Consider the following 23,845-nt stretch of genomic DNA (forward strand, 5'->3'; position numbering starts at 1 on the left):
AAGAATAGTTTTTTTGTGAGTTTAAACTGTCTCCAAACTTCCAAACTCTCACTGATCGCAACTCTCCCTCAAACACCCACATTTTGAATGAAGACTGAGCAGTTTATATCGCTGTCAAAACTCGCGACAAAACCCGAACCACTTCCTGAATCAGTCACGTGGTACAGCCGGGCAGCGAGGCTTCGGACGTCATCATTTTCAGCTCCTCTAAATGAATCAAGCCTCGATAAGCGCTTCGCGGAAACGCCCCCTCCTCTACTCGGCACACGCTTCGAAGACTCGACACGGAACGTCACATCACTTAGTAATAACATCCTTCCCCTTGATAAAATTCAAGCAGTCCCTTCAGAGGTGGAGCCAGGTCTGGGAGCCAGACACCTTCACCGTGATTAGATTGCTACCTTTTTCTGACTATTATTTTCCATCAGTGCACACCTCAGGACATTACAAGCTCTGAGTCTTTTGTTTTTTGTTTGTTCGGAGGAAAAAATTGTATTCTTAAAGACAAATCCTCTCCACAAACTGATTGTGACAAGACATGTCAACATCATTTGTACCAAATTCCACATTCATCTGAACTCAGACTGGAAACAGGTCCATAATGCATTATTTCAAATGGCCATCCTGTTTCTTGTCAATTTAAAACATCATAAAGTTTTGACACATTTCTAGTGTCTAGTTTCCAATAAATCAGTCATTAATACAATATTTTGGCTTTTCTAATAATTTCTAATAATGAATCAAACCACATCCCAGCAGCCTACATTATTCCTAAATGTAAAATTTTTCTCAGTGTTTGGTTGAAATTACTTGGTCCGTGTTACGTAATAAGCAATAAGTACGGAATTTTCCTCACTATGACATTGAACATCAATTCAAATGTGATGTCTTTTTATTGCTAAAATATCTAGGAAAAACATGAGGTGTGAACGGGGTTGCCGCTCCACAGATCTGACCTGAAACTTGGTTTGGTCGTGTCATCTGCTTGTCTCTATGGAGATAGATCAGTTTTAAAAGAACACACACCATTGGGAACATTTTCTTACAAAATATTTAATAGATTTCACTTTATCAATAGACATTCATAATAGTGGGCAGCATAAGTTAGTGTTTTGCGGTTTAAAAGTCACTGTGCTGTTGGTTTGAGCCAGTTTTGCTGTTACATTTATACAAGAACATCATCAGTCGACTGTGCTTTGGAAAATATTAGACACAAAAAAATATGGACATGACTCAACGTTTATCAGTATTACAAGAAACAAGGGATGTGTTAAACTATTTTAAGAGGTGTACAATGCATCTAACAGGGTTTCATGTTATTCTAATATTAATTGGTTATTGATCATAGTTTTACATTGATTAACTGGTTTGTGGAAAATGTTGGAAGAAAAAAAGACACAAAGTAGAGCTGACTTCTAAAACAAAATACCTCTATGTCATTAATACAAAATATTCCATCCAAAATGCAGGGACAGTTTATGCACACGGAATGTATTTTTTTTCCTGGCAGTTTAACCCTTCAACAAAATAAAGACATCATTTATTTTTTAATCCTAACTATTCTTCAATTTAGGTTGCTAGGTAACAGAAATGGAATTACCTCTACGTATGTCATATCTCAGACCTGGGGATTGTCCAGCTCCGGGGCCACATACACACTTTGTTTGACTCTAACTGGCCCCTTTAAGCTCATTTGGAATAGCAAAATAAACATATTTTATCATTTGACCTCATACACGGACTAAAGCTGCATTGCTTTTATTGACAATTTTGTAAGAAGACCTCACTTTTTCATTGCTTGGTCATAACATAAACTCCTCCCAGTCTGAGCAGCTTGTCAAAACAATGCTATTCACTGCTTTTTATAAAGGAAGACCATTAATATTATGCAGAATTGAGTTAAGCATTTTAGCCTGGCCTCCACAATATTTTCAGTTTCTCATGTGGCCCCATGAAAAAAAAAAGAACTGCTCACCCCTATCATACATGATGCCCATGTCCAACCAGGAAATACAATTATTGATACTTTGCAGCTGGTGTCAACAAGATTCCCTCTGAAGAACTACTCTGGTAAAACCTCTGTTACTCAAATTGGACTTAATCAAAGTTTTGACACAATCATAAAGAACTGATTTGGTGAGCTGATTTGTGCTGTTAAACAAGTCCCTCACACATTAGATGACAGTCACAAGCACAGCAGCATTAGTAACACTTTCACACTCTCACCTTTTTGGTTAAAAATCAAACATCTCGTTTTATCACAGGCTCTTGAAATGAGATGTTTAAACCCATTTTGTTCAGTGTTCAGTTTGAGTTGTTCTTAACACTTTGTCTGCATTTGCTTATGTGTGCATTGTGTGACCATGGTAATTGCTGAACATTCTGCCACAGAATGAACACCCCCAGCATGATGTCACTGCAAAATATCAATAAACTTCACCCCAATAAAAAAAAAGAGAGAAAAAAAAAACCTAGGCAAGATGTCAAACACTTTTAGAGGAAGAGAATAATCATACATAAATACTATACACTCGAGGTATATGGCTATAAAACCCAGTTTAGTCTCGTTCAGGTCTGATTTAGTTCTGTTTTGGTCCATTTTTAGACTGGCAATTAATGATGGTTTAGTCATAGACCTTTGCTGGTTTAGTTTTTACAGTCTTTGCTTTGGTTTAGTCCTGGTTTATTCCTGTTTTAGTCCATATCTAGTACTGTTGTATTATTCCTTTAGTCATGGTTTACTCTAATATTATATAGTCCTACTTATAGGCCTTACTTAGACCTGGTTTAGTCCAGGTTCTGTCATAATTTAAATCCAAGGTACTGCAAAAGTTGTTCTTGTTCTTGTTAGTTCTTGTTAGTAGTTCTTGTTCTTCCTTAATCTAGTCTTAGTATAGGCCTGGTTTGATCATGTGTATATAGTTCTTATTTATTCTTGTTTTGGTCTAGGTTTAATCACATTTTAATCTTGCTTAGTTCTGACATAGTCCTGGTTTGATCCTGCTTATAGATCTTGCTTAGTCCCGGTTTAGGTTTTCCATGTTTAATCCGGTTTTAGTTCAAGTTTAGTCCCGGTTTAGTCGCTGATTTCTCCGAGTGAGTCCTCTTCTATTTGTCGTCCAATCACCTCCAGCGTCACAGTCTTCTTCTGTCCTCTCCGCTCCCCTGGCTCCCCCTCGTTGGGAGGAGACAGTGCTCCCTGCTGGTGGTCTTTCAGAATGCTGTGCGCTGGTTCAGAATGTGGAGTTTGTACCGGGGGCTGCACCGGAGCGTACCAGGGCTGTGTGCTCTCTCCTCCTCCTCTCCCTCTCCTGAATCCTCCTCTGCCGGCCCGCACCAAACCCCAGCCCTGCAAGCACAACAACAGAGATTTTTTATTATGTGAAAAAATGTAAATATATACTGTAACATGTTTCATAAGTATCCCTCCCTTTGCCCTAAGTCATTCCTCCTTCAGAGCGCTTTCACAACACTATCAGTCCCGCAAATGAAACTACTGCACGTCAGATTAGGTTTGTGTACAGCATGAGTGATGTAAACTTGTGGGCGGAGTAGTGGGCAGAACCTCACAGCTAACTGTAAGGAGAATTCAAATAGGGCCCAGGAGAGATTACTGAAACATGCATTTATGACGTCTACAAGCTCTTCTTCTTTTTGATGAGGGAACAGTGTTTTAACAAGGTACAAAAAAGCATCATATCTCCTCTTTAAAGTTATGTAAGACTATGCATGACTAAATGTCTGGGTAGTTTCAATAAAATAATAGATTCTTTAAAAGTCTGTAAAAATGTCACAATGGGATCTCAAAGGACAAACTCCATTGATAAAACACAGAATATGACAAATCAAGGTGATGTGGGGAATGAAAAGCACTCAGACACATGTGAGAGATATCACAGCTTAGTTCTATCCAATGCTCCAGCCACAAGTTTATGTCAAACAGATCAGCTACAGGAGGTGCTCCCAGTGGTACTGTATATATCTCATGTGTATGTAACTTATGTGTCTTGTCTGTTTTTATGCATGCATTTTATATTTTTTATATGGACAGGTGTTGAAAACTGTTTGTGCTAAAACAGTTAAAGCAATGCATCTGGCTTGTCTAATGCGATTGTTATGTAAACCTAAATAAATTTAATGTTAATGCAAGGAATGTCTGTCTGTGTGTCTGTTTGTTTGTCTCTTCCACGCAAAACTCTCGAACTGCTCATCCAACCGACCTCAAATTTGAAGGATATTTGGAATTCTGACCACAGTTACCATAGAAACAAAAGAACCTATTTGGAGCAAGGCTGTTGAAGCTTCCCGCCCACATTCACATTTTAAGACCAAAATGAAGAGAGTGACATGGAGGGGCAGATTGTCCCTCAGAAATGTTACACAGTGCACCTTAATATGTTCCGAGTTTAAAGGCGTATTTTACCTGTAGATGTGTGTCGTCCCCGCTGTCCTGTACCCCTCGGGTCTGGTCCAGGTCTTTGGCGCTCAGCGAGGGCATTCGGATGGGCACCGTGTTCCCAAACTTTGAGTAGTCCACGCAGTAGCGCCCGTCTTCCTCTGTGATGATGGAGACGAAACGGCGCCCCCACAGGATCTCGTCGGGAGTGTAGGAAGTGCGCGCCTGCATGGTGATCCCAGTCGTCTCCACCACTCCTGGGACACAGAAGGGACTGATGGGTATTTTTACCTTTTGATTTTACATTTTTGGCAAGTCAAAATGTATGTATTATAACGAGATATGTCGCTCATAAATTTAATCTGCCTTTACATATAAATACAAAAAAAAAAATCTAACTAAGCTAACTCACTCCCAGTTTCTGCTGTTGGTTCAGATAAACCCTTATAATCTAAAAACAATGATTAGTCGACACCACTGACCAATTAATCGACTAAACCAGAGGTCTTCAACCAGGGGGTCGCGACCCCTAGGGGAGTCGTAGAAGTATTGGGGGGGGGTTGTGAAATCTTTGGTTGATTAGACTTCTTTTTTTGTTTAATCTCTTCATTTTTGAAGGATGAGGATGAAGTGGTTTTCAGTGGGATCTGTCTGTTCTCTCCTTCATCACGTCTGTCTCTCTCTCTTCATTTCCTCATCTCTTACTCCCTGTCAAACTGCAAACACATCGCCCTGGATTTGATCGTTTCTTATAGGCTAGAAGAGTTCCGTTACAACCGCATTTTTATGCACAGTGGAACTTAAGCTCCACACGTACTACTACACATTGGGAAGGGGTCAGGCACCTTCATTCCCCGGCCTGCATTAACCTCCTCTCTATACATGGAGTGACCGGGAAAGGAGGGGGAGCAAACAGGTGAGGAGGGGAGAGTTGTGTCTTTCCTCGTGCTCCTCAGATCAGAATGACCGGAAAAGTTCTGTGGCCCAAATCAAACTCATGTCCGAGCAAGCTATGGCTCCTCTCTGTCCTTCTCAGAGTCACCGCGAGCACAAAGTGCATCTTAAACGTCAGGTCTGAATTAGTTTTGGTCGGAGGTTTATTTCTGTCATGGAACGACTTGAGTCTTAAACTGGAGATGGAGCTAGATTCAGCTCAGGACTTCAGGATAAGCCTGGACTTGTGAAGCGACTTTGATGGAATACCCCCCTAGTATTGAATGTACAATAACAGAGGAGCTGTTCTTACAAGACACTAGGCCCAATTTGAAATAAAACACAATGGTATAACATATATATAGTTGGGGGTCCCTGCTCCAGATCTCTATCAGTTTGGGGTTCCCTGGCCTGACAAACGTTGAAGACCCCTGGACTAAACGAGTACAGGAGTAGAGCACTATTAATCAATTTCCCTGGGCCTGTCATAATAACACATTTCAAAGCATGATATATTTCTATACTGCATTTCGATAAACGATAACACTGAAACTACTTACTAATAACTGATACGATAACAACAATGTAAGATAACTCCAGTAGCCAAACAAAAACAACAGATAAACCGCAGAATGAAGCAATAATTAGCCATAGAAGTTACTTATTCAGCCCTCTACAGCTCAAATTTATCATCTTGCAACATAAATACCCCAAATCTTCCCACTTTTACATAGAAATTGTACACGTGATAAATACTGAGCCCAAAAACAATGAGGCAATATAGTTATCAGTCTCTGCTGTCTTTACCTTCCAGTATGACGATGATCTCCAGGTCCTCTGCAGCCAGGCTGTGGGCGGACATCTCGTAGAGGGGGCTGCCGCGGTCGATGGTGTGGCTGATGATCAGAGGAGACACCAGGAAGATCCCGTTGGACCTCAGAGGGTTCTCCACCTGGATGTCCAGCTGGCACACGGGGATCACCTCTCCCTCTGTGGTCACTGTGCGCCGGATCACCTACAACACACAGGGACAAGGACAAGGGAAGTGTTCCACTGTGTTTTAAGAATTCATACACCTTTGCTGGAATTATTTGCATAATTTCAGCTCTGGACTTGCAAAACTCTATGGAAATAAATGTAAAAGGAGATGTTAATTTGAACACTATAACTTCATGACATCACAAGATGGAGAACTGAACGTTTTGAGCTTTTGAGATGGAGACAGACAGACTAATAATAAAGAGTTCTTCATACATGTCTGAATGAAAATACAACTCCAGGTCTGTGTTTGATGAGGTAACAGCAGAGTCAAGAGTCAATTTTGTGTCATATAGGACCTTTAAAGACATATCGGGGGAAAGACACAGTGAGGGTGACCTACACATTTTAAAATAAAATTTGTTGGTTTGGCATTTTTATTTTTAAGGCCTCAATTCTCAGATTGTTGATGATTGAAGAGAGAGTGAGAGTATAGTGGTTGTGCATTTTGAAAGTGTAACTGGAAGCCACCTCTTGAGACTTGTGTTCACCAGCTCCACTGAGCTACAAACACCTCATGAATAAAAAATATGGCTTTGTTTTCAATCGATTAAAAAGGAACTAAAGCCCTTTACAAACAGTGTACTCAGGTAAACTCTGGGTGATCAGTGAGTAGGGTTGTCAAAAGTACTGAAAATCAAATACTAATCAATACTAAAACTAGTATCAAAAGTACATTTGCACAGGTATCGATACTAAAAAGTCCCATTGACAGGACAGAAATAAACCTTTCCTGAATGTCGTTAGAATGATCTTGAGCTGTATCAGAACAAGTATAAGAGCACATAGTATATTTAGTAGTAGTAGATGAGTATGAACCACTATGGAACCTTCCTGAACCACTGAGGAGTAACATAAGACCTTTTGAATATATAAAGGTACAGCGATTAACATTGAAAATCACATTCTACTGTCTAAAGAAAGAATATCAGTATTGGTGTCATCATGATATTGTAATCAGTATTGAGTAGGCATGTAACAATAACCAAAATATCGTAATATTGTATCATCAAAGTTCTCATAATAATATCATGGACCATCACAATATATCGAATTACAAGTCTCTTTGTTTAAATGAAGAGTTATGGTGTAGCAGTAGCAGCAAAGACAGAGGGAACTACATAGACCATGATCCTTTGCTCTGTTTCAGTGCAGACTACAAGAAGAAATAACAGTTTTAAAACTTTTAAGTCTTAGTTCTTTGGATTAAGTCTTGTAAAGGCATTTTAAGTGGAAAAAGTAGCATATTAACCGTTTTGGTAGCCTCCACAAAATATTGCAATAAATATCGTACCGTGAGATGTATATCGTAAAATATCGTACTGAGAGATTTGGATATTGTTACATCCCTAATCGTGAGCCTCCCCACCATATCGTGACCTTTCCCACGATATCGCAGTAAATATCGTATCGTGAAGTTCATACTGTGATGATATTGTGTCGTGAGACTTGGATATCGTTACAAGTCTATGACAATGTAAATTCCTCAGTATCAAAATCGAGTTTGTTCTCCTGCTCTGTGCAGTACAAACGTTTGTGTTACTTCTGTACTTCTGTACTGTACACTGGAGTAATGACAGGACTCACCAAAAAAGAAAAGACAATGGAAACACTAGGCCTGTCATGATAATCACTACAGCAACTTATCGTTCAATACACGGCACATGGAACAATCATTTCTAAGGGTCAATCAGTGGGGAACTTTGTTATTTTTTTGTTCTATGATCAGACTTGAGCTGCACTTAACTACGACTCATTATAGATACAAATGAAGTGTTTCATTGTGCTATTTGTTTATTGCAGTTTGTGTTTATTAACCATATTGTACATTTACAATAGTTTTTGGGATAATTCTACTTTAGGGTGATTGTGTCAGTAGCATAAATTAGTTTCAGTATTATCATTTATCACCTATATTTTCTTCAGCAAATTATTGTGACAGGCCAAATAAACACTGATAATATCACCACGCGTCCACAGCTCATACACAATAATGTAAAGTGAAACAAAAGTACTGGTGGAGTGCACAGCGCCCTCTTCTGGCATTACAGGCAGCCGTACATGGAACCGCTCCCCCTCACAACAAACATACATTTACAGAAGACTTGGTTTAGTCCTGGTTTAGTCTTGTTATAGTCCTGGTTTAGTCTTGGTTTAGTCCTGGTTTAGTCCTGGATTAGTTTTAGTATAGTCCTGGTTAAATCTTGGCTTAATCTTGGTTTGTCTTGGTTTAGTCTTGCAGTAGATCAGGGTGAAAAAATGCATAGCACACTCGGTTGGCCGATGTCCAAATACTATTTTATTAACAAAATAACGTTTCGGCAAAAAAAGCCTTCATCAGATATTTTTCTTGTCTTGGACCACAGCACACAAAATGGTTGCCAGCCCAGGTGCCCATATACCCACTCGGTCTTGCAGTAGACCCAGTTTAGTCTTGACTATAGTCCTGGTTTAGTGTTGGTTTAGTCCTGGTTTAGACTGTGTATTCAACTGGAAAAAAAGGCCACAGATGTCCAAAAGGAGCAGAGAAAAACACAAGTAAATATTTTTCCACTCTGGTTACCTGCAGCTGAATAGTGGCAGAGATGATCATACTCTTCCTCAGATCTCCCACTCTGAACATGAAGGTGGGCCGTCCGTTTCGAGGTGCGATCACGGCGTTTCTGGAGAAGATGAGAGTCTCTGCTCGACGGTTGGCCTGCGCCGTCTTCATGAAAACACACCCGAGCATCACGGCGTTTATGATGAGGCCCAGGATGTTCTGAATGATGAGGACTGTGATCGCCATCGGACACTCCTCTGTCACCATGCGCCCGCCGAACCCAATCGTGACCTTTGTGATGGGTGATACAGACAAAAAATAAGGAAAAGTTCTACAAATATACATTTGTAATTAAGAGATGTCCAAAATGTACAGTTGAACAGAGGCAGTGTTTAATGGTTTAGTCCAGGTTTAGTCCTGGTTTAGCACTGATTTAGACGTGGTTTAGTCTTGGTGTAGTCCTGGTTTAGTCTTGATTTAACTCCTGGTTTAGTCTTGGTATTCTGCCTCCACTAGTGTTTAGGAACTAGCTTTACAGATAGCGAACAGATTCTCCAAGAAAAATCCAGGAAGCTTCTTGCTGTTTTGGGCATTTACTGTAGAGGTGATTGTAAAACTGTAACATACAAAAAATTACAATTATGTATTCACATGTAAATGAACAAAGAAGTAGAGCTACAAAAAACAATGTATAGCTTAATAATTCAGTATATATGCATAACAATAACAATAGCATTAGGACTTCATAAAAACATCTGTAAAACAAGCGATTAGCATCATGCTAACATTAATGGAAATTTACATAGGTATGCTAACGCTATTAGCGTCTTATATTTTAGATTTTCATACTATAAAACAACAAAGTACCCCACAGAGTTAGTTAACAGGTTATAACATTACAGTACTTGCAGAAAGATATTTTTCATGGGGCCAAAAGATAGTTTACAGGAATTAAACACTTGCAAGAACAGTTGAAAAAAGACTGGCAGAACAGTTGAAAGTCTAGACTGTCATTAGACTAAGTTGTGGACTCCGGCAACAAGCTACCCTACTAGTATCAGGACCCGCCACGGGTACTTTTTGCTATCTGCTGTTACCCGAACTTAGTGCTTCTGCTGATGTGCGGTGAGTTGTGTAAAGTTAGCTGCATGCTGCTGTTTTATGATGATAACTTGGGATGAGGACGGCTCGCGGTGTTAACGGGACATCGGTGCCTTTCACAATTACATAGGCACCGGGGAACAGAAGTACGGGGACACAAACACACAAACGTTTACATGATCGTGGAATAAATTAATTCGGCTTTAAAATTGGAATAAATAATTAAATAATTCGGATTAAAATTTTATTCCGAATAATCATTAGGAATTAAGTGTTTAATTCCGCTTAAAAAAAACAAAACATAATTTTGTCTGCATGAGGCTTAGGGACTGCGTAGAACGCGCCAAGACCCCAGCGTGCTTACGTAAGTGCGCACGTGCGCGCTGTTGTTATTTTTGTTGCTACGTGCATCTTTCAAACATTGCAAACTTTGCAAACCCTCGATCGAGATCACAAACTGCGCTCCTAAGCTTCATTTCAAGATATTTATCTACACCAGACTGATCTTCGGGATATTTCTACACAGATTGCTTCTGACCGCCCCCTGACTCGGACTACAATTCTCTTGGGACGAAAAAGCCAGAGGTTTGTGACTAAAAGTAACGAATACTGTAATGCATTGCTTTTTGCTGTAACGCAGCAGAATACTGTAAGGCATTGAAGGGGAGAAAAAAAAAATCTGACAAGGTACAAATGTCAGTAACACGCGTTACAAAGCTTTTTTAACCTGGGTTGAAGTGGTGGCTTTTTCGTTTCTCTTCATACAAATTAGCAGCAGTTAAGCGCCGGAGGTGCACCCGCGTAGGTTTGGTCCTGGTTTGGTCCTGGTTTAGTCCCGGTTTTAATCCCGGTTTAGTCCTAGTTCATCTCTGGTTTAGTCCCGGTTTAGTCCTGGTTCAGTTCTGGTTTAGTCCCGGTTCAGTCCTGGTTCATCTCTGGTTTAGTCCCGGTTTAGTCCTGATTCAGACCTGGCTCAGTTCTGGTTTAGACCTGGTTTAGACCTGGTTTAGTCTTGGTTCAGTTCTGGTTCAGCTCTGGGTCAGCTCTGGTCCTGGTTTATATCTGGTTTATACCTTGTTTGGTCCTAGTCCTGGTTCAGTTATTTTGGTGAGAGTTATTTAAAAGTGCTGCAGTAGTCATGTAATGTCTTACATTTTAAATGCAGTAATATTGTAATGTAATGGATTACTTTGAAATGACAGTAACAAGTCATAAATAACGAATTTCAGTTTTGAAGTAACTTGCCCAACAGTTGTATTACCCCACTGAAAATTCCTAAAAGTAGGGTCATTTATAATACAGTGAGATTTAAAAAAAAATCTGATTTAAACTGTTTACTACTACTCAAAAAAACTGATGAAACTGATTACATCGAAAATGAAGTACAAAATCTGCCTTTTTTGACTTAACAAACTGTCTATCTTTAAGCGGTACATACCCTAAAAATTTTAATTTTTGTAATTAATATTTTTATTTTTAATCTTTTTTGTCAACACATAACTAGTACACTAGTACTCTAGGTTTGCTGTACTCTTGTATGTGCGTCCTGTTAGTTCTGGTGTCTGACACAAATGTTTCTTCCCACAGGTCTGTGTGAGCCAAGGGCCACGACTGCTCCAGGCCCCCGGGCCTTCAGGTCCGCAGACACCCAGACCTCCAGACACCCAGACCTCCAGACCCCCAGACCTCCAGACCTCCAAACCTCCAGACACCCAGACCCCCAGCTTCCCAGACACCCAGACCCCCAGCTTCCCAGACCTCCAGACCTCCAGACACTCAGACCTCCAGCACAGGACCTCTCATCTAACTCCAAGTCACCAACAGACACTAACACACACTAGCACACACTAGCACACACTAGCACACACTAACACAAACACAAACACCCACAGACTCACGCTCACACAAATTCACACAAACACACACTAACACAGGCACACACACACACACATAAAGATTCACACTCAAACACACTCACAAAAGCACGTTAACAAACACACAAACACTCAAAAACAAATATGTATAAACTGCCTCTGCCTGCTGCTGATATGTTTCCACCTGCAGCTCCGACGTTCCCGCCCGCTGCTCCAGTGCCTCCTGCCGCGCCCGCTGCTGCTCCCGCCGCTCCTGCCGCGCCCGCTGCTGCTCCCGCCGCTCCTGCCACGCCCACTGCTGCTCCTTCCAGGCCCCTGCCTGCTACTGCTTTTAGGATTCCTCGTCTTGTTCGTGCTCGTGCTGCGTTCGCTGCTGCTTCTGCCGCTCCTGCCGCGCCCGCTGCTGCTCCCGCCGCTGCTCCCGCCGCTGCTCCCGCCACTCCTGCCGCGCCCGCTGCTGCTCCTGCCGCGCCCGCTGCTGCTCCCACCGCTCCTGCCGCGCCCGCTGCTGCTCCTTCCAGGCCCCTGCCTGCTACTGCTTTTAGGATTCCCCGTCTTGTTCATGCTCGTGCTGCGTTCGCTGCTGCTTCCGCTGCTGCTCCTGCTGCTCCTGCCGCACCCGCTGCCACTCCTGCTGCGCCTGCTGCTGCTCCTGTCGCTCCTGCCACGCCCGCTGCTCCTGCCACGCCCACTGCAGCTCCAGTGTCCCCGCCTGCAGCAGCTTCACTCTTCTACCCGAACGATGTCGACATGGCCTCCACTGACGATATCGTGTCTGTTTCTTTTAGGGTTCCTGCTACTCCCCTGCCTCCTGCTGCTCCCGCTGCTCCTGCCATGCCCACTGCAGCTCCAGTGTCCCCGCCTGCAGCAGCTTCACTCTTCTACCCGAACGATGTCGACATGGCCTCCACTGACGATATCGTGTCTGTTTCTTTTAGGGTTCCTGCTACTCCCCTGCCTCCTGCTGCTCCCGCTGCTCCTGCCATGCCCACTGCAGCTCCAGTGTCCCCGCCTGCAGCAGCTTCACTCTTCTACCCGAACGATGTCGACATGGCCTCCACTGACGATATCGTGTCTGTTTCTTTTAGGGTTCCTGCTGCTCCCCTGCCTCCTGCTACTCCCGCCGCTCCTGCCACACCCGCTGCTGCTCCCGCCGCTCCTGCCGCGCCCGCTGCTACTCCCGCCGCTCCTGCCACACCCGCTGCTGCCGCGCCCGCTGCTGCCACGCCCGCTGCTGCTCCTTTCACGCCCCTGCCTGCTACTTCTTTTAGGATTCCTCGTCTCGTTCGTGCTCCTGCCGCGCCCGCGCTGCTGCCGCGCCCGCTGCTGCCGCGCCGCTGCTGCCGCGCCCGCTGCTGCCGCGCCCGCTGCTGCCGCGCGCTGCTGCCGCTGCTGCTCCTTTCACGCCCCTGCCTGCTACTTCTTTTAGGATTCCTCGTCTCGTTCGTGCTCCTGCCGCGCCCGCTGCTGCCGCGCCCGCTGCTGCGCCCCGCTGCTGCCGCTGCTGCTGCGCGCCCGCTGTGCCGCACCCGCTGCTGCCGCGCCCGCTGCTGCTCCTTTCACGCCCCTGCCTGCTACTTCTTTTAGGATTCCTCGTCTCGTTCGTGCTCCTGCCGCGCCCGCTGCTGCTCCCGCCGCTCTTCCTATGCCCCTCTTCGCCTCTCTCGCCAGGCGCCCCAAGCCCTCTGCACCTCCTCCTACTGTTTCCCTCTTTGCTGCTCCTGCCACGCCCTTGCCTTCTGCTCCTGCTTTGCCCCGCTCTGCTCCTTCTGTTAGGTACCCCTGTGCTGTTCCTCGTCTGTGTCCCAAGTCCTGGCCAGCCGTTCCTGCCACGCCCCTGCCTTCTGCTCCTGCTTTGCTCACCCCTACCTCTTCTGGTCTGTCTCTCCCTGCTCCTGCTTTGCCCCGCTCTGCTCCTTCTGTTAGGTACCCCTGTGCTGTTCATCGTCTGAGTCCCAGGTACTGGCCGGCCGTTCCTGCCACGCCCCCGCCTGCCGCTCCTGCCACGCCCCCGCCTGCTGCTCTTCTTGCTTCTCTTGCCACAGCTTGCACATCCTTCTTGTCTTGGCTTTTCTCTTTTCTGAAGCAGTAGTCCTTCCTTCTCCCTCTACTTTCGCTCTATCTCTCTCACTTCTCCTTTTCTCTCTCTCTCCTGCTTCTCTCTCCCTCCCTCTTCTCTCTCTCCCTGTCACTCTGTCTTTTGCTCCCTTTCTCTTATCTCTCTCTTCCTCTCTTTCTTTCTCCCTAGCTTTTCTCTCTCCTTTTTTCTCTTTCTCTCCCACTCTCTCCTTCTCCCTCTCTCTCATCCTCTCTCTCCCCCCTTTTCTAATCCCCACCTCTCTCTCCCTCCCTCCCTCTTTCTCTCTCCAGCTCTTCTCTCTCCCTCTCATCTATCTCCTAATCTCTCCCCCTCTCTCTCTCCTCCTCTCTCTTCCCTCTCTTATCTCTCTCTTCTCTCTCTCTCTACCCTCCATCTTACGCACTCTCATTCTCTCTCCCCTCCTCTCTCTCTCTCCTCCTCTCTCTCTCTTTCTCTCCTCCTCTCTCTCTCTTTCTCTCTCTCTCGCCCTGTTTCTCCCTCACTCTTCTCTCTCTCTCTTTTGTCTCTCCCCCAATATCTCTTTTCTCTTCTCTCTCTCCCTCTCTCTATCTATGTCTCTCTTCTCCCCCCCCCTCTCTCTCCTGTCTCTCTTCTCTCTCCTCCTCTCTCTCTCTCTCTCTGTCTCTCTCTCATCTATTCTCTCTTTCTCTTTCCTCCCGTCCTGTCCGGTCCTGTCGTCTCCTTTTTCCTCCCCTCCTTGAGTCGTCACCTTACCGTGTTGGAGGGATTTTGGAGCCTGAATGATCCCAGGAGCTGTGATGCTGGGGGACGGCTCACACCAAGAGCGGCTCTCTCTCCTCCTTCTCTCTCTCTCCCTCTCATCTTTCTACTTCTCTCTCTCTTCCTCTCTCTCTCCTTCTTTCTTTCTTGCTCTTCTCTCTCTCCTTCTCTTTCTCTCTCTTTCTCTCTCTCTATCCTCCATCTCTTTCGCCATCTCCCTCTCTTTCTTCTCTTTTCTTCTCTCTTTCTCCCTGTTTCTCTCTAGCTCTTCTCTCTCCCCCCCTCTCTCTCTCCCTCTCTTCTGTCTCCTAATCTCTCCTCCTCTCTCTCTCGCCCTGTTTCTCCCTCACTCTTCTCTCTCTCTCTTTTGTCTCTCCCCCAAGATCTCTTTTCTCTTCTATCTCTCCCTCTCTCTGTCTATCTATGTCTCCCCCCCCCTCTCTCCTGTCTCCCTCCTCTCCTTCTCTGTCCCTCCTCCTCTCTCTCTCTCTCTCCTCCTCTCTCTCTTCTCTCTTTCTCTTCTCTCTTTCTCTCTCCTGTCTCTCTCTCTCTCTCATCTCTTCTCTCTTTCTCTTCTCTCTTTCTCTCTCTCATCTATTCTCTCTTTCTCTTTCCTCCCGTCGTGTCCGGTCCTGTCGTCTCCTTTTTCCTCCCCTCCTTGAGTCGTCACCTTACCGTGGTGGAGGGGTTTTGGAGCCTGAATGATCCCAGGAGCCGTGCTGCTGGGGGACGGCTCACACCAAGAGCGGCTCTTCTCTCTCCTCCTTCTCTCTCTCTCCCTCCTCCTCTCTCTATCCTCTCTCTCCTGTCTCTCTCTCCTCCTCTCCTGTTCTTTCTCTCCTCTCTTCACATGTATGACGTAACAAGAAACGATAAAATCCGAGTCAGAGTTTACAGTTTGACAGCGAACGAGAGACGAGGGGATGAAGAGAGAGAGACAGACGTGATGAAGAAACACAGACAGAAACCACACCAGAAAACCAAAAAAAAAAACCTGACCCCACCCCACCACCCCTCTGCCATAAATAAAATCTGAAACTAAACTTGGTGATTTTCATTTTTCATTCCCCTCTTGTTCCTCTCCTCCTACTCCCTCTTCTCTTCCTTTCTTACTACTCCCTTCTTCCTCTCCTCTTTTCGTCCTCTCCCTCTCCTCCTCTTCCCCTCTTGCCCCTCTCCTCCTACTCCTCCCCACTTTTCTTCCTTTCTTACTACTCCCGTCCTCCTCTCCTCGTTTTTTCCGCTCCCTCTCCTTTCTTCTTTCTCTCCTCCTCTGCTTTCTTCTTCTTCCTCTCCACTCCTCCCTTCTTGTTCTTCTCCTACTCCTCCCCTGTTTTCTCCTTTCTTGCTTCTCCCCTCTTCTTCCTTTCCTTTCCTCTCTTCTTCTCTTCTCCTCCTTTTCCCCTCCTTTCCTCCTCTCCTCCTCCTCTCTTCATCTCCTCCTCCTCCCCTCCTCCCCTGTCATCTTCCTTTCTTGCTTCTCCCCTCTTCCTCTCCTCCACTCTTTCTTCCCTTTTTCCTCCTCCTTCTCTCCTCTCTTCTTCTTCCTCTCCTCCTCCCCCGTCTTCTTCCTTTCTTGCTTCTCGTCTCCTTCCTCTCTTGTTTCTCTCCTCCTCCTCTCTTCTTCTTCCTCCTCTCCTCATCCTCCCTTCTTGTTCTTCTCTTACTCCTCCCGTCTTCTTCCTTTCTTGCTACCTCTTCCTCTCTTCTTCCTTTCCTCCTCCTCTCCTTTTTCTTTTTTCCTCTCTTCCTCCTCCTCCTCTCCTTTCTTCTTCCTCTCCCCTCCTCCCTTCTTGTTCTTCTCCTACTCCTCCCGTCTTCTCCTTTCTTGCTTCTCCCCTCTTCTTCCTTTCCTCCTCCTCTCCTTCCCCTCTTCTTCTCTCCTCCTCCTTTTCTCCTCCAATCCTCCTCTCTTCTTCATCTCCTCCTCCTCCCTTCCTCTCTGTTTCTTCTCATCCTCCCCTCCTCTCTCTTCTCTTCTCTTCCTTCCCTCTTCTTGTTCTCCTGCCCTCCTCTCTTCTTCCTCTGCACCTTCTCCCTTCCTCTCACCTCCCTCTCATCCTAAACTTCTCTTTTCCTTCTCTCCTTTTCCTCTTCACCTTTTCCTCCTCTTTTCTTCTTCCTCCTCCTCCCCTCCTCGCTTTCTCTCTTATTTCTTTCTCTTCTTCAGTCTGCACCTCTGGTCTGCTGTAAGCTCTTATATTACAATAACATGCCCTCAGACGTTCACACATGTGCTTGTGCTGTTCCACACTCATTACAGCGGTCAGATATGCTCTGCACAAACTGCACTGGACTTGAGATGAATGTTAAAGGAAAAACTTTGTATTAATAGATCAAATAATCATTAGCTGTAGAATTTACTGCTGGAGGTCTTCAGTGCAGCAACTTAGAACTTTAGAAGTTGCGAGGATCCAAAGGCATCATCTGGGGAACCATCTTGAGCAAAATTTGGTCAAGAGACGGCCAAAGCACTTTCATTATTCATTCATTTCACACTCAGTTTTGATGGAGGACACTTTAGCGTTTGTTTGTATAATAATGGCGTATTGGCAGCGTTGCGGAGAATCGGTATATAAACTTTGTGCTCCCATATAGCCTATCATATAAGCCGATGTAGAAGTGCAGTGGCGAATGATTTTACTGCAGACAGGAAACAACTGACGCGATCGCACTCACAACTTTACAGCCTGTGGTCCGCAGACATAACCCGCCGCTCTATAGGCTACCAACCGACCTATCAATCGATCTGTTGTATTCGGCACCATGTACAGAGAGAGATTGATATGACATGATATGATATATCATGATATGATTTAGATCGTGGAGCGGCAGGCTTATAATAGGCGACGACTCGTGATCGTCAGCAATACGCTGCCGTTGCGATGCATAGGTTAGAGTCTAACCTAGACTCTAGAACAATATGGCGGCTAAGGTAGCTCAGAGTGGACAAAACAGATAAACTCAAAACAGAGATATTCTCCACTGGGGGCAGAACACTTGGTTTAGCCCTGATTTAGTCTTTTTCAGTCCTTGTTCAGTCCTGGTTCAATCCTGACTTAGCCTTGGTTTAGTCCTGTTTTAGCCTTGATTTAGTCTTGGTGTAGTCCTGGTTTAGTCTTGGTTTAACTTCTGGTTTAGTCTTGGTTTAACTTCTGGTTTAGTCTTGGTTTAGCTCTGGTTTAGTCTTGGTTTAGCCCTGGTTTAGTCTTGATTTAACTCCTGGTGTATTTAGTCTTGATTTAGCCCTGGTTTAGTCTTTGTTTAGTCCTGGTTTAGTCCCAGTGTTAGTCCCAAAAAGTTCACATATTAATGGCTGACTGTAATACATAATAAATAAACGCTTAAAGCTACCATCTGTGACTTGTGCAGACTTGTGACCTGTGGACATGTGAAACGTCACACTCTGAGCTACAATAAAAGCGAGCACCCACATGAGTTTTATTTCCTGTGTTGTCATCAAGTCCACCCTTCACAAAAGGTGAGAGAGTCGAGTGTATCCTTGTAAACTCCTCAAATCCATTCTCTGAGTCTGCTCCCACAAGTCTGTGCTGTATTAAACTGATCACTGACATTTTAAAACAACCAAGACTACATCAAGACTAAACTAGGACTAAAGCAAGACTAAACCAGTAATCCAGGATTAGAAAAGCAGGATTTACAACAAGACTAAACCAGGACTAAACCAAGACCAAACCAGAACTAAACCAACACAAAACTAAGTTTACTACAATGCGCAACCAGGTCTAAAACAGGACTAAAACCAGGACAGAACTAGGACTAAACAAAGGACTAAACAAGGACACAATCAGGACAGAACTAGGACTAAACCAGGACTAAACCAGGACACAACCAGGACTAACCCAAGACTACAACCAGGACACAACTAGGACTAAACCAGGACTAAACAAGGACACAACTAGGACTAAACCAGGACTAAACCAGGGCACAAGCAGGACTAAATCAGGATTAAACCAGGACACAACTTGGACTAAACCAGGACTAAACAAGGACTAAACCAGGACACAAGCAGGACTAAATCAGGACACAACTAGAACTAAACCAGGACTAAACCAGGACACAACTTGGACTAAACCAGAACTAAACAAGCACTAAACCAGGACTAAATCAGGACAAAACTAGGAGTAAACCCAGACTACACCAGGACACAACTAGGACTAAACCAGAACTAAACAAGGACTAAACCAGGACTAAATCAGGACTAAACCAGAAGTAAACCAGGACTAAATAAGAATGTCCACCTCAGCTCTTGCCCCTCACCTGAACCTCTATGGAGAAGAGGAATGCGGAGGTGAATGAGTGGATAGCGGTGACACAGGGCACCGGGCCGGGCTCTCCATTGGGGTCGCGTGGCTCCAGATCTCCGTGAGCGAAGGCCAAAAGCCACCACACCATCGCAAAGAGCATCCAGGAGCAGAGGAATGCTGAGGTGAAAATCAGGAATGAGTGCTGCCATTTCAGATCCACCATCGTCGTGAACACATCCTGCAGAAAACGGCCCTAAGAAACAGAGGAGAAAAAAAGATTATACTTCCTAATTTGTTAAATAGAAGATTGTAGCCATGCTCATGACAATAACTGGTTGGTCACTAGGGTTGTCAAAACTATGAAAAATGTAGATACTAATCGATACTAAAACAAGTAAAAAAAACTCATTTGAGCAGGTGTCGATACTAGAAAAGTCATACACAGGACAGAAGTGAACCTTTTCTGAATAGTTTTAGAATGACCTCGAGGTGTATCAGAACAAGTATAAAACCTCATACCTGTGTTTCCTATAGATTTTGTTCAAACTATGATGACAAAAATTATTCCTATTAGGGATGGGCATGATTAGTCGATTAATCGATAATTGATCATCAAGAATTTCATCGATTACGTTCATTTTAATTGACAAACCGAATGTAGTTTGCTGTGTGTAGTGTGACCAAACAGGTGTGTACATGTGTCTCTGCATCAGAAGGAGCGAGACACAAACAGTGGGTCAGTCTGCAACGTACTGAAGCACAAATGTGTATTTAACGATGATTTGTACAAGAAATTCCACACTTTCCGTTGCGTTCGGGACAAGTGTGAGTCCATGTGCACAGTGTATAAAGCAGCACATATGTTTTTGTGTCCAGTGGGAAAAAGTTTTGTCAGGTGAGAGTCGCGCAATGTCGATGACGAGTCCCCACCTCCCTCCCCCCGTACGGTGTCCTGGGTTTGACAAATGCAAATCTGGTCACATCATGTCTTTTAATCTGACAGAAATTGAACCACATCAGTGCACAAGAGCTGTAGTTTTATCTTCTCTTAGTTTATGCAAATTAGCGATGCAGTTTTAAGTTTTGTTTCTGTGAGAGTTGCGCAAAACTGAATTAAACACATTATAATGTCAAACGGATTGATGTGGCTCTAGAGTGGTTACAGTTTATATGTCGTAAAGTTGAATTTATTTATGCAGATTAGTAGTGCAGATAGTAATATTAATGATGATCATTTTAATATAAAAACGTTAATGATTAATCGATAATCAATCGTTAATTCTTCCGACGATCGATTAAGAAAATTTCATCGAATGCCCGTCCCTAATTCCTATATTAATAATTTGTGGAGTATAATTATGATTTATTGCCTATATTTCATATTCATACAGTTGTTCACAACACTATAGTCACACTTTTCTGCAATGTGTGTAGAATCCCTCAGTCATCAGGTAGACTCTATGGCAAAGGACAAATTCAATTTGTCAAAGTGAATTTCTCCTTTGCCACTTTTATGCAATAAGCAAAAATTTTCAAGAGCTGTAGTTACATATTGTGATTTTGTGCCAAAGTATAGTTTATGCTTTTTTAGTCTGGGGGACAATTTTAGACCAGACCTGGTCCTGGGCCACATACGACTCTTTGTTTGATTTTGACCAGCTCCTTTAAGCTCATTTAGAATTACAAGATAAACATATTTTATGATTTTACCATTATTTTAAAGGTGTTTGTTTAAGTGACATTTTTTATAAGGCAACCTCACATTTTCATTGCTTAGTCATAACATAAACTCTTACCAGTCTGAGCAGCTTGCAGCTGTCAGTGCTATTGTACAATGCTTTTTACTTTTTTTATATATAAAGAAATACAATTCATATTATGCAGAATTGAGTTCTGGGCTGGCTCCATGAAAAAAATTGTTGCCCCACGTACTATGATATAATGTTGAAAGTCACATTCTATTGTCTACATAAAGAGTGATTTTTATCATTGTGATTAAATGGACAACAAAATCAGCTATTGCCCTGGTAAAAGATGCTGTTTTTGTTTCCATGGAGATAAATGACAACTGAAGGTTACAGACCACTCCCTTTTCTACTCAACCTTAATGTGGAGCCTCCCCCTCTGCAAACAGATTATTATCTGTTGTCTTGATTACAACTGCAAGCATTTTAGAGAAATTAGAATTGTAGACATGCTGCATAGGAGGAGAGACTGGCTGATCAGGCAATCTGACTGAATCTGAGACACGAGACTGGGTCTGCGAAAACCAGACAAGACGAGACTTTGATAAAAATAATAAACAATTTGTATGATTCACAACTTTGAACTCACAATTTCTTTCTTTTCTTGTCTTTTACACTTTTGCTATTATTGTAGCTATGTCTTTTGGAACTACAGTTTGCTACAGCAAGCATTTGACTTTTTTTGTCCAAAACACATGAAAAAAAATTTCATAAGATAATTTTTCTCATGTGAGATATTATGGTACAAGATATTCTCCACTCCCATCCCTAACTGTAAATCTAGGATGTTCTGATATGTGATGCTTGTATTAATTTATCATTTCATATTTCACTGTTTTTGTCAATTATTTTGGACGCATTTAAAATGTGAACTTTTAACAGTATCCTATTATTAAAACATTAATCTTACATTTAACCTCAAAGCTTGTCAGAAAAATCACATTTGATATTTTTCCCAAATGCTCTAGAGGCGTGTGTGGTACCTGCTCCCTGATGTTCTTGTGGGCCACGTTGCAGGAGCCTGTCTTGGTGATGAAGCGCGCTCTCTGGGCTCGGATCCGGGTGCTCTTCAGTTGGTTCTGATCCTCGGCCAATCGGGTCAACAGGAACCCGTCCGGCAGCAGACCTTTGCGGGCCAACATGATGCTACTGCTGCTGCTTCACCACTGGAGAAAAAACAAAAAATATGATTGTAGGCTCTGTTCTGTTTAGCTATTACACTCTATTCAAATCTGTTCTAATGTAGTTTCCTCATCACAAACATACCTCAAGCTTTGTTTCGTTTCATTCACACATGTTTTACACACAATCCCTGCTGAGCTCTTCTCTCAAACAGAAAACAATTTCCAACTTGTGATGTCATGTGGTCATACTGGTCATACTCCAGGCATCGTCACTAGAATCATTCGGATCATTTCAGCCCGGCTACTGCCGATTTCTACTGAACTAAAGGTTAAAGGAGCCGTTAACTTAAAAAGTACCGTTTCGTGACATCACAAGGTGGAACAGAGCATTTTGAGCTTTGGGGATATAGACAGACTAATAATAAAGAGGTACTCAAATGTGTGAATGAAACAAAACACACCTAGGTAACAACATTCTAACATGGCGTAAAGCTCACAAGAGTCAATTTTGTGTAATATAGGACTTGTAATGTTAATTTCATTAGAGTGGTATATGTTGTCATTTGTTTGTATTGTGATTTAATGTGATTCTTTTTCTGTAAAGCACTAGGACTGTATTCGCCCAAAGCAATTCTTGGTGGACTAGACATGTGCTGCCGATCAGTTAGTCGAATAAAAGGGGGGCGTAGCCAAAGCTCTCAAAACTATAATAGTAAAAAAAAGTACAAGAAATCAAGCCCTAAAGCACTTTCAGTTACTTTCAGTACTTATTGTGGTACACAGATAAACCTGCTCTGCTTTGCCTTTGCCTTGATTTTATGATAATTATTATCTTATGCAGGTGCACTGTTTAAGTTTTCTGGTGGTGGCTCTGCCAGTTTCAAAGTTCCAAAGAAATGTTATTGTCATGTACACAATGAAAAACATAGTTTCAGCTATGCAATGAAGTTTTTACTTGCTTACTTACTTACTTGCGTCTCTTAGAATACATGAGTACAGTGAATGATGGCCAAAACTAAAAAGACATGGACCACGAAGTGCATAAACCAATAACAGTAGTTATAGTCACTGACTATTTAAAAGTCTAATGGCTTGTGGGAAGAAACTGTTAGTGAGCTGAATAGTTCTAGACATGACGCTCCTGTAGCGCCTCCCAGACGAGAGCTATTCAAACTGTCAGTTCTGAGGGTGTGCAGTCCTTAATAATAGTCTTGCTTTAATGCCATACTGTGGAACATTCTGAGCAAAGTCATAATGTAAGCCACTAAATGGGCTTCAGTTGTGGTACAGATGTGCACAGGCGCCATACTCCTTGAACCTGTAACAACATATAAAATAACCCAGTTTCTCTCTTACTTCTTCCACACTTTCTCTCAATAAATAGAGACCCTCTTGTCCTCCAACTATTATCCTGCCTCCTTCGTCTTTACTCCACCTCTTTCATTTTGTAGGCCACAATAACATCTCCATAAGACAAATAAGTGATATAATATTAGATTCTTGCATTGATCAGCATTTTAAATACCAAATAACTCTATTGTAAACATTTTTTTCCCCCAGTAAAATGATAAACCCCTGTTGTTCTTTCTTTGATTTCTCAAATGAAAATGCAGATGATTGACTGCTCTGCTGATGCTGAAACTGACGTGTGCGGGATACGTGCAGAGGATGACGCTAAAATTATGTACCGACGCTAACATCCCTGACTATTACAACTTTATTACGCAAAAAGATAAAGACATATCTAAATAATTTAAGTGCACTGGGCGTTAAAACTCAGCTAATCTTTTAGGCTATGGGGGGTCGCTGTATATCCATCAATATTGTTGTTGACGCTGCGAATCACGTTAACATCGTAACATTTTAAAGACACATTTAGCGAACCGTTTTAATCAAAGGTTACCTTTTTCAGTGACGTTTGATGAAGATTAATTGTGGTGTTTTACGTGAAATTGTGTCCGGAGTTCATCGCTGCATCCATTTGCACGTTTAGCATCACAAAT

General features: G+C 43.2%; 1 protein-coding gene across 1 annotated transcript; it reads right to left on the minus strand.

Annotated features, from left to right (window-relative positions):
- Positions 1–1,098: 1,098 nt before the first annotated feature.
- kcnj11l (potassium inwardly rectifying channel subfamily J member 11, like) lies at positions 1,099–23,830 on the minus strand. Its single transcript, XM_055155969.1, has 7 exons — positions 23,746–23,830; positions 21,702–21,884; positions 18,987–19,226; positions 8,931–9,200; positions 6,137–6,344; positions 4,424–4,653; positions 1,099–3,349 (listed from the first exon to the last, which is right to left on the minus strand). The coding sequence occupies exons 2-7, from the start codon at positions 21,858–21,860 to the stop codon at positions 3,077–3,079; spliced, it is 1,380 nt and encodes a 459-aa protein (XP_055011944.1). The 5' UTR covers positions 21,861–21,884; positions 23,746–23,830; the 3' UTR covers positions 1,099–3,076.
- Positions 23,831–23,845: the final 15 nt, after the last annotated feature.

The sequence above is a fragment of the Boleophthalmus pectinirostris genome, unplaced genomic scaffold (assembly GCF_026225935.1).
Source record: "Boleophthalmus pectinirostris isolate CB_2022bp ecotype Guang Dong unplaced genomic scaffold, ASM2622593v1 HiC_scaffold_2, whole genome shotgun sequence".
NCBI classification, from domain to species: domain Eukaryota; kingdom Metazoa; phylum Chordata; class Actinopteri; order Gobiiformes; family Gobiidae; genus Boleophthalmus; species Boleophthalmus pectinirostris.

What these genes read in the sequence shown, in the direction of transcription:
- kcnj11l (XM_055155969.1), bottom strand. Translation starts at nt 21,860, where the DNA reads ATGTTGGCCCGCAAAGGTCTGCTGCCGGACGGGTTCCTGTTGACCCGA. An exon ending in ACAAGAACATCAGGGAGCAG is followed by an intron (nt 19,227 to 21,701) that starts GTACCACACACG and finishes TCTGTTTCTTAG; the next exon opens with GGCCGTTTTCTGCAGGATGT. An exon ending in GATCATCGTCATACTGGAAG is followed by an intron (nt 4,654 to 6,136) that starts GTAAAGACAGCA and finishes TCTGTGTCCCAG; the next exon opens with GAGTGGTGGAGACGACTGGG.